The following is a 14,726-nucleotide window of genomic DNA, read 5'->3' as shown; positions in this document are numbered from 1 at the left end:
TGGCCTTCTCGCAGATGACCGAGGGTGGTCAACGTGTCCCCGACTCGCTCCTTTTCCTTGATCCAGAGGAGAAGCAGGCGCTCCATCTCCTCGTGCCTCGTGTGTCTCTGCTGGCGATGGTCGTCACGCCTTTCGCTGGAGCCACGACAGCTCTGATGGCCTCCTTTTGCTTGAGGACGTGCCAATGGGGAAGGGTTGCGTCCATATCCTTGGCAATTCCACCAAGCGCCACGCCCCTCTCGTGCTTGGCAATGATGTCCTTTTTGTCCTCCAGGACAAGGGAGCCCTCTTCTTCTTCTCACCGCTGGCTTGGGAGCCATAGCTCAGCCTAAAAAGGACAAAAGGCACAGGCAATGAGCAAAAGCCACAATTGGAAACCACCCCCACCCCCTGGTCACACTCCTGGACCCGGACTCCAGACCCATCATCCACTAATCAGAGGCTGTTATCCAAACAGCCCAAAAACACCAAGAAAAATCCCTCCCTGCACACAAAGCCATCATGCCCAAGTCCAAAGCAGTTACCCAAACAGGAGAACCCCCCAAAAAGGCATCCCGGACTCCCGACCATCATCCACTCATCAGAGCATGTTATCCAAACAGCCCAAAAAAACCCAAGAGAAAAATCCTCCCTGCACACCAAAGCAATCATGCCCAAGTCAAAGCATGTACCCAAACAGGAGAAACCCCCCAAAAGGCATTCCCTGGACTCCCGAACCCACATCCACTAATCAGAGCATGTTATCCCCAAACAAGCCCAAAAACCCAGAAAAATCCTCCCTGCACCACCAAAGCCATCATGCCCAGTCAAGGCATGTTACCCAAACAGGAGAGAAAACCCCCCCAAAGGCATCCCTGGACTTCCAGACCCATCATCCACTACTCAGAGCATGTTATCCAAACAGCCCAAAAACCCAGAAAAATCCTTCCCTGCACACCAAAACGCCATCATGCCCAAGTCAAAGCATGTTACCCAAACCGGAGAAACCCCCAAAAGGCATCCCTGGATCCGACCCATCATCCACTAATCAGAGCATGTTATCCAAAACGCCCAAAACCCAAGAAAAAATCCTCCCTGCACACCAAAGCCATCATCCCAAGTTCAAAGCATGTTACCCCAAACAGGAGAAACCCCCCAAAAGGCATCCCTGGACTCCAGACCCATCATCCCCACTAATCAGAGCATGTTATCCAACACCCCAAAAACCCAACGAAATCCTCCCTGCACACCACAGCCATCATGCCCAAGTCAAAGCATGTTACCCAAACAGGAGAAAACCCCCCAAAGGCCTCCCTGGACTCCAGACCACATCCATCACTAATCAGAGCATGTTATCTCAACAAGCCCAAAAACCCAAGAAAATCCTCCCTGCCACACCAAAGCCCATCATGCCCAAGTCAAAGCATTTTACCCAAACAGGAGAAACCCCCCAAAAGGCATCCCTGGACTCCAGACCCATTCATCCCACTAATCAGAGCATGTTATCCAAACAGCCCAAAAACCCAAGAAATCCTCCCTGCACACCAAGCCATCATGCCCAAGTCAAAGCATGTTACCCAAACAGGAGAAGAAACCACCCAAAAGCATCCCGGACTCCAGACCCATCATCCACTAATCACGAGCATGTTATCCACAACAGCCCAAAAACCCAAAAAAAATCCCTCCCGCACACCAAAGCCATCATGCCCAAGTCAAAGCATGTTACCAAACAGGAGAAAAGAAACCCCCAAAAGGCATCCCGGACTCCAGGACCCATCATCCACTAATCAGAGCATGTATCCACACAACAGCCCAAAAAACCAAGAAAATCCTCCCTGCACACCCAAGCCATCATGCCCAAGTCAAAGCATGTTACCCAAACAGGAAAACCCCCCAAAAAGGCATCCCGGACTCCAGACCATCATCCACTACATCAAGCGCATGTTATCCAAAACAGCCCAAACAACCCAACAGAAAATCCTCCCTGCACACCCAAAGCCATCATGCCCAAGTCAAAGATGTTACCCCAAACAGGAGAAACCCCACCAAAAAGGCTCCCTGGACTCCAGACCCATCATCCTCAATCAGAGCATGTTATCCAAACAGCCAAAAAACCCAAGAAAAATCCTCCCTGCACACCAAAGCCATCATCCCCAATCAGAACATGCCAGTAGCAAAACCATAATCCACACTTGAAAAACCACAAAAAAAATTAAAAAATAACAATAAAATAAAAACAATTAAAAAAATAAAAAAAAAAATAAACAGCAACCCCAGCACCCCCCCAGCAAACAGCCATGGTCACCCTTGTCTCAGCCCACCCCACCCCCAGAAGAAGGTAAAAATCCTCAACCCTACCGTTAGGAAATTGCTGAATGCCGGTCTTCGATCCGAGAAACACTGTATGCAGAAGCCAGAAAAATTCCAAAAGTCCCAAGGCAGAACCCAGGAAAAGGACTGAACCGCAACAAGAGTCAGCGCTCAATGAGTCTTTCTCTCAGAAGTCCAAGGGCCAGACAAAGGGGGCAGATCAATGGAAGCCGGCTTTATTTCTCAAGGCACAGCCACCCCCCCCCCCCAATTCGTTACCAATGCAATTGATCGGCTGATTTCGCAAGCCAATCACTGCTGTTAACGAAATTCACAATTCGCCCCCAGCTAAAGCCTAACACGTTAGCCCTGGAAATCCCTGGAAAGCCATAGTAGATGCACTTTGCTATCATTGAATTTCGCGCCGAAAAGAATTTCGTAACCCGAAAAATTCTTTCGTTAACCCGAAACATAGTTTTTCCAAAGCGGCGAATTTCGTATCCCGAATATTTCGTAACCCGGTCTTTCGTATCCCGGGGTACCAGTGTACCCTCATTTACTAGCCTTGACCTCAAATCATAGGCTGCATCCTCATTGCAGAAATAATCTTGTTGACACTACTTTAACTGCCATGGCCTTAGTGTTATGGAATCCTGGGAAGTGTTACTTTGTTGTGCACCAGAGCCAAAGCTCCATAGTGCGGACGGGAGGATAACAACGTGAGGGGTGTGAGGCAAGGAAGGAACTTCCTAGCCTTCCTAAATGACCGGATGGAACCTGATCCCCTTTCAGTCTTCCCCCTCTGCACACACATACACAGGAATTTCCTCCATCGTATGCAGAGGAGGATTTGTCCGGAGGAGAGACCATTCTGCTAGTGATCTGTATCTAGGATAGCTCCTTTGGCCAGACCAGCTATCTAATCCTTGCTCAGCAACGGAACCCACTGAGTGACCTTGACGTGAGTCGCACACTCTCAGCCTCATAGGGAGGCAAAATTAAACCCCCCCGGGAACCAAAGCTTGCCTAGAAAATCCTGTGACAGGATTGCTACATGCTCCCCTCTGGGGCACCCACAACTGTCATTACAAGGATTTTGTAGGATGTAGCCATGGCAGTTACAGTGGTGTCAAATCGAATTATTTTTGCAGTATGTATCAGCCCTAGTTGGTGAGCTTGATAGTAGTGTGTTTACATGAGGTCTGTATGAGCAGAAGATGTCTTAATAGATGCAAGTAGAGCTCTCATGAAATTTCTCATCATATAATATGATCTTTTAGTTTATAAAGCACCTATATTGTACCAATGTAATTATGTATTAAATTAAAATTTGTTTGCACTTTTGGTAATAATAATAATAATAGTAATACTACTAATACTAATATTCTTTATTTATATTTCCGCCTCTCCCCATTCTCGGGCAGCTGCGACAGAATGTGTAGGGAGAGGCATTCCCTCAAGTAAACTTGGGCTGAGCCATAAATTTTTTGATGTTCGTAATTTTTTGATATTCATAATGTTGAGAGGAATTACATTCATTATTAGTACAAACCACTGTGACATGTTTTTACTGTTTCTTGTGTATTATTTTACACTTTTATATTCTATGTATGTATATAACGTTTTAAAATTCTTGATATTGAATAAACTAATGGATTGTATTCTTTTATACTGCCTATAAAAATTGTAATTGACCCTAGCTGCATCAGAGTTTGACAAGATGTTGTCTGTAATGTCAGTCAGTTTTCTGTTTTCCATGTGTATGAATTATATTATGCTCAGATTCTATCATGTTTTTTAAAAGCACACATTTTTCATTTGTATCTTCAGAGATGAAGATCTCAAATGGAATGTCTTATTAAATCTTTTGTTCTATAAAATAGAATGGGGAAATAGCATCTCTGTAGCTATTCATTATTATACTACAAGGACCATTTACAGCAAAGGAAAAAAATAAATTGCATTGCAAATAGAATGACAGATTCATTCATTCATGATTGTAATTGTGAAAAAGATGACAATTTATTCACTAAAGAACAGTGATGAAGAGCTACCTAATTTAATATTTAATTATGAAAAAGTAAACACTAGCAGTAAAAGACTAATGAGCATTTCTTTCCTTGCTCATTGTTGACTGGTATGCTTCAGATTTCATGTATGTGCATGATAGGGACACATTCCAAGATCGATAAATGCCCCTGACATCCTCAATACCGTACTAAAAAAATAGTTTTTTATAATGAAAGGATACAAAACATTAATTTTGCAGATTCTTCTCTAGACATACAAGCATTCTAATGAAAAACCTTCAAGCTTACATAGCTTCTGATTCGCCTCAATAAATAATGTAGTAACTATCAGAAAATCTGTCCAGGTATTTTGGACTACACATTCCACTAACCCCTTACCCACTGGCTATCGCAGTCTGATGTCTTATGGAGCGCTGTAGTACAAAATATTTGAGGGTACCAGGTTATTTACCCCAGAGGTTACCTTATAAAAATAAAACTAACGAATTAATTTGGAAATTTTTTGTACATTGACACGTTACTAGAAGCTTCAGTCATTGACAAGCAATCCTGATATAACTTAGTTGTCACAAACATATGGTACTGAAATTGTGTAAGCATCTAGTTTTATGTGTTTCTTGATTAAACTTGAATGGGGCCTGCCACAAATAAATCCTTAGTGTACAGCATACCAGTGCCGCATCCCAAACCTCTCATTTATGTAACATGTAGACCTGCTTTCCTGTCTAATGGAGCAGGGACCAGCAGCTATATTTATTTAGGGAATTGGCTACAGAATCCACAGAATATGGTGCAAGACAACAGTAAAAAGGCAAAAAAAAAAGTTGAACTTAAGGCTTTAGTCCAGTCATCACTTTAGCTGAGGCTGTCATACTTTGGACCACATCTGAGAAGGCACGATTTATTAGAAAAACATGGCCTGTTACAGACTGCCAAAATAAAGCTGTTGGGTCTCTTTGGAGGTATTATTTAAATGATGCATGCATCCTAAGAATCCAGAAGCTGCACCAAAGCTGCACTCCAGTGCTTAGGAACGGAGTGTGGGCTTGGTGCGAACTCCGGACTCTTGGAACTCATGCATCATTTAAATAGCATACCTCCAAAGAGACCCGAAAGCAGCTTTATTTGGCAGTCTGTAAACAGGCAATAATACTAAAAAAAGTGGAAGGAAGTAGAAAGAGAGGAAGGCTGCATGCTATTAAGGAAGCCATAGGCATAAATTTGCAGGAACTAAGCAGATCAGCGGAGGATAGGATGTCTTGGAGATGTGTCATCCACACGGTCACCATGAGCGGCCGGAATCGACTCAAAGGGATTTAACAAAACAAAAAAACTGTGTAGTATTGGTTCAAAGCTTATCTTTTTAAAGCCCTATTGAGTTTGTTACAAACAAATGCTTCCAAAGGGGTTGCAAAGCCCACTTTTATGCAGGATTTTTTTATTGTTATAATGTAAGCTTCCTCTTGTCAAACTGAGTGCTCCTTTCTTCATCTAAACAAATATGGGTTTTCAGTCCAACTTATCGGCTGTAGTATACATGCTAATGATAGCAATGATGAAAACCATATTCAAGCAGAAAAACATTTATGTTTGCACCAGCATCTGCATAGAATGAGAATTTGTACTGCTAATTAATAGTGCCATCAGAGAATGAAGAAGTGGGATTCTTCCTCGGTGCTACAGTAATTTTCCAAACCACATACCTCCCTCGTTTTCCCATTATACTCTCATATCAGTGAAACACTGTCTTCCAGTTTGTTATCTGTACACTAGAAAACCTGTTCTTATGGAGAATGTACGCCAATTAATTAAATATGAAATTTTAAAACAGGGGTAGGCAACCTTTTTGCGATGGGGGCTGGGTGGTGTCCCCCAGACAACGCGGGGGGCGGGGGCGGGAAGCAAAAAAATATTAATTAAATAATATAGGACAACATTTTCAAATGTAGGACACATTTTTTAAAAAATGGAGGACATGCAAAAAATTGATGCTTTTTTATTATTTAAAATGCTGCATGTTCTTAGCCTGATCAAAATGGAGGACATTTGGGCATTTCCTAGACAGATGGCCGAAATAGACTTCCCTTTCTGGCCAACCCCCCTCCCCCCATTCCAAACAGCACATTTGGGGCATTGAACATGGCTTTACTTAACATGGCCTCTTGCATATTTCAGAGGCTTATTGCATAAAACCAACTCTTTGGGTTTCACACATGAACATGGGTTCACACGGCTATGCATATTGAACATGTCAAGGTGGTTTCACAGTTCTTGCACCAATGTACTTCTCAGAAGTGTGTACTGGTCAAGGGACTGTTTTTCTTCACTGCGCATGTGTTTGTAAAAATCACAGCAATTTACATTGGCGTTGCCTCTGAAGCTGGCTCTATCAATATCACCATCACCATCATCATCATCATTGTTTAAAACAAACAGACCTGTAAAAATGGAATGGAAATCCTCTCCTGCTCCTCTTCTTCTTTTCCTCCTCCTCCTGCCTTCCTTTCCTCCCTCTTCCTCCTCCTTCCTTCCTCCCTCCTCCTTCCTCTCCTTCCTCCTCCTCCTCCTCCCCACGCACTTCTGCGACAGGCCAAAGGCCCCGAGGGCCTTTGGCGGCGACAATCCGCGCAGGACCGAGCTGGTCCCAACGGCTTGGCGGGCTGCATGTGGCCCGCGGGCCATAGGTTGCCGACCCCTGTTTTAAAACAATACCTCTGCTTGTGCTACATGCCTCAGACAAAAAAAAATATAGATTTGAGATAAAATGCAAAATGAAAGTTTTTCTAGAAACGAGACTATAGCCCTTTCTTATGCCTCCTGGTTATTCATTATTTGCAGTGGAATCTGTGAATGGTGCTGGAGTGTCCTAAGAGTGAGAATATTCGAAAGTATGGGTATAATGTGACATTGATTAGTATTCCTCACACAGATCTATAATAATGTGAACGTGCATACAGTGGGCCCTTGCTATCTGCAGAGATTTGGTTTGAGGAATACCAAATACCAAAATCCATGGATGCTTAAGCCCCATTAAATACAATGGCATAGTAATATAAAATGGCAAAAGCAAGGATTGCTTTTTAGAATTTACATATTTTTAAAATATTTTCAAACCATAGATAGTTGAATCAGTGGACAAAGAATTTGTGGATATGGAGGGCCAACGGTATGTTAGAAAATGAATGGAACTAAGACCAGCCTTCCCTAAACTGGTGCGTTTCAGATGTTCTGGGCTATAGCTCCCACCATCACTGACTTTGCTGGCTAGAGCTAATGAAAATTGTTGTCCAAAATACCTGAAGGCCACTACTGTAGAGGGCAGTCTCTGGAGTATATCACACGGAGCTTTTTGGAGATTTTCCAGCTCAGTTCCGACGTGACTGCGGGTCCAACGATGAGCATTCACATCGTAACGAGAATGTGTTATCAGACGCCATTCCTTTCTATGGGAGCTCCTTGCAAGGTGCTTCCGCAGTGATTCCAAAGTGACCCCTCATTTTGGTAAAACTGAAAAAAGTGACTTCATAGAATCCGCATTGAAGCTCATTTTGATTGCACTTCGAATTGGTCTGGTGTGGAAAACCACTCCGATGCCACCCCCCTTGGTGCCCTGCGTCCTGCTCCATCATCTCCCCCCTCCTCCTTCATGCCATCTCTCCTCTCTGCCGATCCCATCATCCACTGCGTTCTCCTAGACCCTGATCTGCTCCCCCCCTGCCGCTGATCCCATCATCCCCTGCGTCCTCCTAGACCCCAATCTGCTCTCCTCCTTCACCCTGCTGCCGATCCCATCATCCCCTGCGTCCTCCTAGACCCCGATCTGTGCCCCTCCTTCACCCTGCTGCCGATCCCATCATCCCCTGCATCCTCCTAGACCTGAATCTGCTTCCTTCCTTCAACCTGCTGCCGATCCCATCATCCCCTGTGTCCTCCTTCACCTCGATGAAAAATGACAGCTAAGGAAGGGGCAGGGAAGGATGACAGCGTCCTGAGCCCCATTGAGCATGCACAAGGGTGCCGATTCGAATCGTTGAACCCTCGAAGTGTGTTCTGGTGTGGTAATACAATGTGCACTCATCCCGCTTTGCTTGAATCCACATCACATGACTTGCTTGGAATAGAACTGACTCCACTTCCCCCTCAATTCGGAAGGGCAGCGGAAAGGCAACCAGGTGTGGTAAACATCACGTTTTAACGTGAATTCGCATTGCTAGACAGGAGTGACTCTGGATCTGGTTTGAAAAAACATGACGTTTTGCATTGCTAGAACACGAGTGACTGCAGATCTGAGCTGCAACCCCCCCCCCCCCCCACGTGTGATAAGGGCCCATGCCACTTTTGAAGGTGACTACAGCTCTTTGAATTAGACATGAAAGCAAGGAGTCAGCCCTTGCAAATGAGCTAAGGCAGAGGTAATATGCTATCAGTGACTTCTTGTAAGTACTGTACTTATAAATATTTCTGTACTTATGGTAACTGTTGAATCATCTTAAAAAACAGTCCCACATAGGAGTCCTACCAGTGCTGTTATTTTCATGATTAAAATCCGAGCAATGTCTTCAAGAGTAGGTGATATGTTTATCCTTGAGAATTTTATGTATCTTAAATCTGACAGTCAGTGCTTTCTGGATTCACTTTCATTCTATTAATGTTTAATTAAATAGTTACAATATATACTTTGTATTCCAATAAATGCTAAACTATTTTGTCAGCCTGTATTATTGTCAGGGTTTTTGTGGGTTTTTTAAAACCCTAATGTTTAGGAATAAATGATAAAAATTGGAAGAATTTAAATAGTATGGCACTGGGACATGGGTCCACCTTAATATGACTCCTAGGAAGTATTGTCGTTATTAGATGTTAGTCATGTTGTTTTTGTTGTTATGTGCCTTCAAGACATTTCTGACTTATGGTCATATAGTGATGTTTAAAAGAAAAAAGTGTGCAAACCATAGCATATCAGCAGACAACTAAATCTGTGCTGATACCTTGCCTTTTTAGCCTATTGCAAAGTGTCAATCACTTAATAGAAATTTTAGAATGTACAGTACCAAAATTATATGTAATGATGTGACCTAACCTTTATTTTTTTGAAAGCTACACTCAAGAGCCTGAAACAGAAGAGTTTTGAGACAAAGGAACATGTTGCTTGTTGAAAAAATGGTTAGTAGGAAGTCAGTGACACAAACCTTTGGTTTGTTCAATGGAAATGGTGAATATAGAGAGACTTGTAGGAGAAAACTGGATTAATACAACCTGTGATTTAGTTCAAAGACCCCTGAATTTTAGGAGGAAAGATTAGTAAACCCATACCTTTGAAATGATTCACAGGTTGAATGAACAATGATAAGCTATAATTATCCCCTTGAGAATTGTTCATGTCACAGTCTGTTCACTGCTGGATGCTACTGGATGAATAAAACACTTCTAACAGGAGAAAGGAAGGGCATACAATAATGGATTTGTGATATTTTGGCAAAGACCTTCATATATTCACCTAATTAAATATGGACATACTTGATAGTTATGAAACTACATCAATTATTCACAATTGGGATAGTTGTGTAGCTGTCTAGTTTCCTTAACAGTAAAAACTATCCTCAGTATTGGGCAGGAATCAACATATTTCACACAGTACAGTTTCTGATCTATCAATATATCTTTCCATATATTTTAATAAAGTAACCTGGAATCTCTTAAGAGCATTTAACAGTTTAAGTGGGAAACAGAAGAGATAACAGTATAGCACAAAGAATATCATACGCAAGACAACTTTGCTGCTCTTTGGTTTTATGGGGCCTGGTGACTGTTTTAACCTCCGTTAGTATAACTCTTTCCAGTTAAAGAGGATGAGAGGTCAAGTGTAGATCTATGAATATGAATGCCTGAGCATTATGTTATTTTTCTTAATTGTAATTATGCTGTTTGTCATTGCCTAAATGATGGTGAAACTGGGCCTGACTGAAGATGGTTTATTTACTGTAGCTTTTTGGTGACATGGAAAACTGCAGAGGGGAGGCAAGATGAAGAAACTTGCAAAAGTTCCATTAGCAAAGGGTATCGGGCCTCTCCCCCCGATGTTTCCTAACATAATATTTTTCTGAATTTGTTGTGTGTGTTCACTACTGTATCTAATTAGATGATGTAGGTCAAAAGGGACATTGACAGACAAAAATAGATTTAGAGGAAACTTACAAGGTAAAAGGCGGATCCAGTAGCCTAGAGAGAGAGAGAAAATACTCAAATTTTGAAACACTCTTGAATTTCAAAAGTCATTTGTCATGCAGCATGCAGGATCTACCATGCAAGGAACATAACTCCAGAGTTCTCTGGGCACATGGTACTAGTCATATAATTGTCTGCGTTGTGCAAAAATCTCGTCTAAGGTCAGAAAGAGCATGCAGCTGATGGAGTGTGTCCAAGGGCTTTTTACATTTGGATTTCTTTAGCATATCCAAAAGAAGATCATCCTAGTTGACAAAGGATTAGTCTCTAGTGACTAGTCAGTTAGTTGCAAAGGTTCTACAAGATCCATTTGTATATTGATATTCCAGATTAACATAGCTATGTCTCTGAATTTTACTTGACAAAGAACAATTCAAAAAGCTGGCTTTCCAATACTTGGGATTTTTCTGTCTAATGGAGGTATATTCTTTCTAATGGAGTTTATGTAGGCATCTAGGGATGCTTTGGCTGTGGGATATCAATTCTTAAGGCAGGGTTGTGAAGTTTTTGGCCCTTTAAAATGATGAATTATAGTTTCCATCCTCCCTAGGAGGTATAGTCATTAATCTTAGATGACATGACTTGTCATTCAAAAATATCTAGAAGGTCATAGGTTACTGCCCATACCTTAGGGCAATGAATTGGAATAATGTATGTGTCTCCAACGCCTGTGATTTTATAGTTTGAACTGAATGTCTCTAGAAACAGGCATACATAGACATATTGTCACTAGTATCATGGTAGCTTTTTGTTTATTAGTTGGCCATATTATATCAAGATAGTTCAGAATTTTCATGAACATCATAAGAATCTTGTAGATTTGTTTAAATATTAATTGATAAAGTATAAGAAACCCATCTAGAACAAAGTGAGACATACTCTTTGTGATACCTAGTGTATTGCAAATATTGCATGGGATCTTGTACAGTATAATAGTTTTGCATACAGAGCTATGCTTCCCAGGCTCACCATGGTGCCACTGGAGCCCCCCCCCCAACAATTTTGTGACTGGTGGGCAATAGAGGTGGGGATTAGAGATGTATCTGTCTGTGTTCCAATAGTCACATAAAATGATTACTGTAGTATGCAAAGGGATCTTGGATCACCTTTGAGACTAACTGAAATGCATCCAAGGAAGTATTCCCTAGTCTATGAAAGCTCATGCGACCAACGTCTATCTTTCAGTTAGTCGCAGAGGTGCTGCAAGATTCCTTTGCATACTGATTTTCCAGACTAACATGGCTATGTCTTTGAATAATCCAGATGTTTCTCTTACTCCCTGCTCTGCTCTCCACAGAATGGCTGTGGCACGGCTGCAGTGACTCAGAGTCTTGGAGAAGGTGCTTTGGTCACTGTGGAGGGAAGACGAAAAACAAACCTCCACAATGACGAGAAACATACACAGTCATTGGTGAATGTATGCCTGCATATGCCACTAACAGGATGCCAACAGATGTTGTTTCAGTATTGCAGTATTATTGATACTGTATCCTGTAACTTGTTTTCATTGTCATTTTGCTGATACTGTAATGTGTTTTTATTATGGTGTAGGAAAAGATGGGAAGAATGGCTTTGACTTACACATTGTATGGTTGGTTTACACATTATAAACTGCTTAAAGAGTGCTAGATCACTGATAAGCGGTATAGAAGTGTACTTGCTATAATGGTTTTGGAAGGGAAAATTAAACCTTTCAATAAAATGTTCAATCTTATGAAAAATAGTTCTCAAAATGGATGGATTATCATGGGGGGATGTAAAAGGTGTGTCTTGATTATTGAATATCCATTAAAATATGTCAGCTGATTCTCTTCCCACCCCCAGAAAAACACATAGTTAAATGACTAGAAGTCATTCTTGTATTGTCCCTCCTCTATTAAAGCAATGTGTTCTAGAACAAAACTATGAAGTGGGCAGTCCCTAGCTAGTAACTAGGCATTAGAAGTCTTTTGAAACTCATTTACATCTAGGTCAGATTGTTCCTGATGCAGCTTTGTCTATTCAGATATATGTATCACTATGAATCAGTGTAGATAATATGAAGAAGCCAGTATTTGTGTGCTGTCAGTTTAGGCATTTGGGGTCTCTGTGCTCCTTGATCCGCTTTTCCAAAATTTGTCACAAGTTCTGCCTTTGTCTCTGATATTTAATAAAAGTGCAGTATTTTCAGAACAGTAAGTGTGAACACAGGGCTACCTAAATAATTTAAAAATTTAAAAATTAGATCAAAATAATATCTGAAAGATTTGATATTGGCTGCCAAATTCAGCATGTAGAGAGTCTAAGCTTTCCTTAATTTTAATCATTATTTTAAATCTATGGTTGTGAAGCTGAAGATACAGGAAACCCTGTTGAAATCTTCAAAGCCAGAAAGTGGCCCTGTGGTTTCCCAGTAGGCGGTTGTGTGGTTTTGTTCATTCATTTTCCTTGTGCCTGTTGTTTCTTTAAGTACAAGTTATGGAAACACAGTATAAATATACATGATATATAGACAAGTCGTTGCTTTCCGTGGCACAAACTTTATTTGTTACATTTTTATCTTGCCTTTTCATTAAAAGGATAGAGCTCAAGAGAGCTAAAAACATAATTTGATTAAAAAACATTTTTTAAAAATAATCGGCTCTTTTAGATCAGAAAAAACACAAGAAAAATGGGAGATGCATTTCCAAGTCCTTTGTAGATGGTCTTTATTTTGAAGCAAACCCAGCCTGTTATGGCCTGTTATGACAGCATTTCAGTGGCCTTCTTTATGACTATATATGAAACTAGCAGTAGAAAGTTCTGGAGTTAAAAATCTCATTTCATTTACTTGGTTTTTGTCGATCCAGTAAATGGAATGAGATTTTTAATTCTAGAAATTTCTGCTGCTAGTTTCATATATTGTCCCTGAAGAAGGCCATTGAAGTACTTGTGTAGGCTGAAAAGTGTTGGGTTTTTTTTCAGTATAGAGCACTTGGGAATATATTTCTACCTTTTTTTCTTGTGAATTCTGTTGCATGCTCTTTGGTATTTGTCTTTTCAGCTCAGACAAAACACATATTTCTGAAGCAATAGTTTTATCATTTCATGAATAGGAAAGTTGTTCTTTGTTGAAGATGCATTTGGCTTTTGGAGGATTTGGATGATGCTGGAGAAACAGTGCAATGCTCAGACATGGGGGCCAGGCTCCCTTATGCAACAGTGGTGTAGCAGTGGCAATAACTACACTAAACCTAAAGGAGTTACCTGAAATAATGTCTTTGCAGTTTGATATTTCTTTCATTCTGCACTAACCAGAACATCTAGAAATTTCGTGCTAGGCTCTTTTGGGTTTGATCTGGGCATTTCGAAAGGAGAACATCATGTGTATCTGGGAGAAGCTACTTTGCAAAAAAAAAAAAAAAAAGGTGTGTGTGATATAATATGAATAAACAAGCACTCCTAAACTTAAAATTCATTTTTCTGGAACCAACATCTTTTGATGTTACCTTATTCGAAGTTCTGTAACATTTTCTTGGGATGGGTTTCATGTAACACTTGTGCAGAGGAAACTTCCTCAATGTGAGGTCTTTAGCATATCAGAAAGAAAAGTGGCAATGTCTTAAGAGTAAGTGTAAAAACATGGAATTTAAAATTATAAATTTTGGAGTTGCTCTAATAACTAAAGCAATAAAATGTGACATCAGAGAAAAATATTTCCATTCAATTTCTGGTTAATTTTCTAGGAAGATGTGGAAACAGGAGTTCACCTTGATCCAGCTACCAAGGAAGTTCAGTATAACCCATCTTATGATACCATGTTTGCTCCTGAGGTAAGCAAACTAGTTTTTTTTTAACTTGAATAGTTTCCATATCCTGTATTTAATAACCTGAGCTATTGAACCATGTATTAAAAATGACAACTTTTGTATTTAAGAATGACTAATGGTAAGTCCTTAAGCTTAAGGATTGAATTTTGTATCTGTATACTGTAGTTTGTTTCATGATAATCAAATAGCCATGGCAGTTTTTATGAAATAGAGCTTGGTTTATGGAACTGGAAATCCCATTTCATAGTGAATGAATAATTGCAAAAACCAGGAATAGAGTAGTGATTTTTCATAATACACAACTCAAATTTGAAGTAATAATCAGAGTAAGATATCTTGATGAACATTTATTTCCCCTTCATTTCATCATTTGCATAATGAGGCTTCTTAGAAC

General features: G+C 40.6%; 1 protein-coding gene across 1 annotated transcript in view; it reads left to right on the top strand.

Moving 5' to 3' along the window:
• CDC40 (cell division cycle 40) overlaps positions 1–14,726 on the top strand; it is a 66,977-nt gene that overhangs the window by 10,661 nt on the left and 41,590 nt on the right. Inside the window, exon 3 of the mRNA XM_042457120.1 lies at positions 14,249–14,335. Within this exon, the coding sequence (XP_042313054.1) occupies positions 14,249–14,335 (87 nt within the window). The remainder of the gene's footprint in view (positions 1–14,248; positions 14,336–14,726) is intronic.

Source organism: Sceloporus undulatus, chromosome 1 (genome assembly GCF_019175285.1).
Source record: "Sceloporus undulatus isolate JIND9_A2432 ecotype Alabama chromosome 1, SceUnd_v1.1, whole genome shotgun sequence".
Taxonomy (NCBI): Eukaryota; Metazoa; Chordata; class Lepidosauria; order Squamata; family Phrynosomatidae; genus Sceloporus; species Sceloporus undulatus.
The sequence above is the reverse complement of the archived record's forward strand: the minus strand, read 5'-3'. Positions and strand labels throughout refer to the sequence as shown.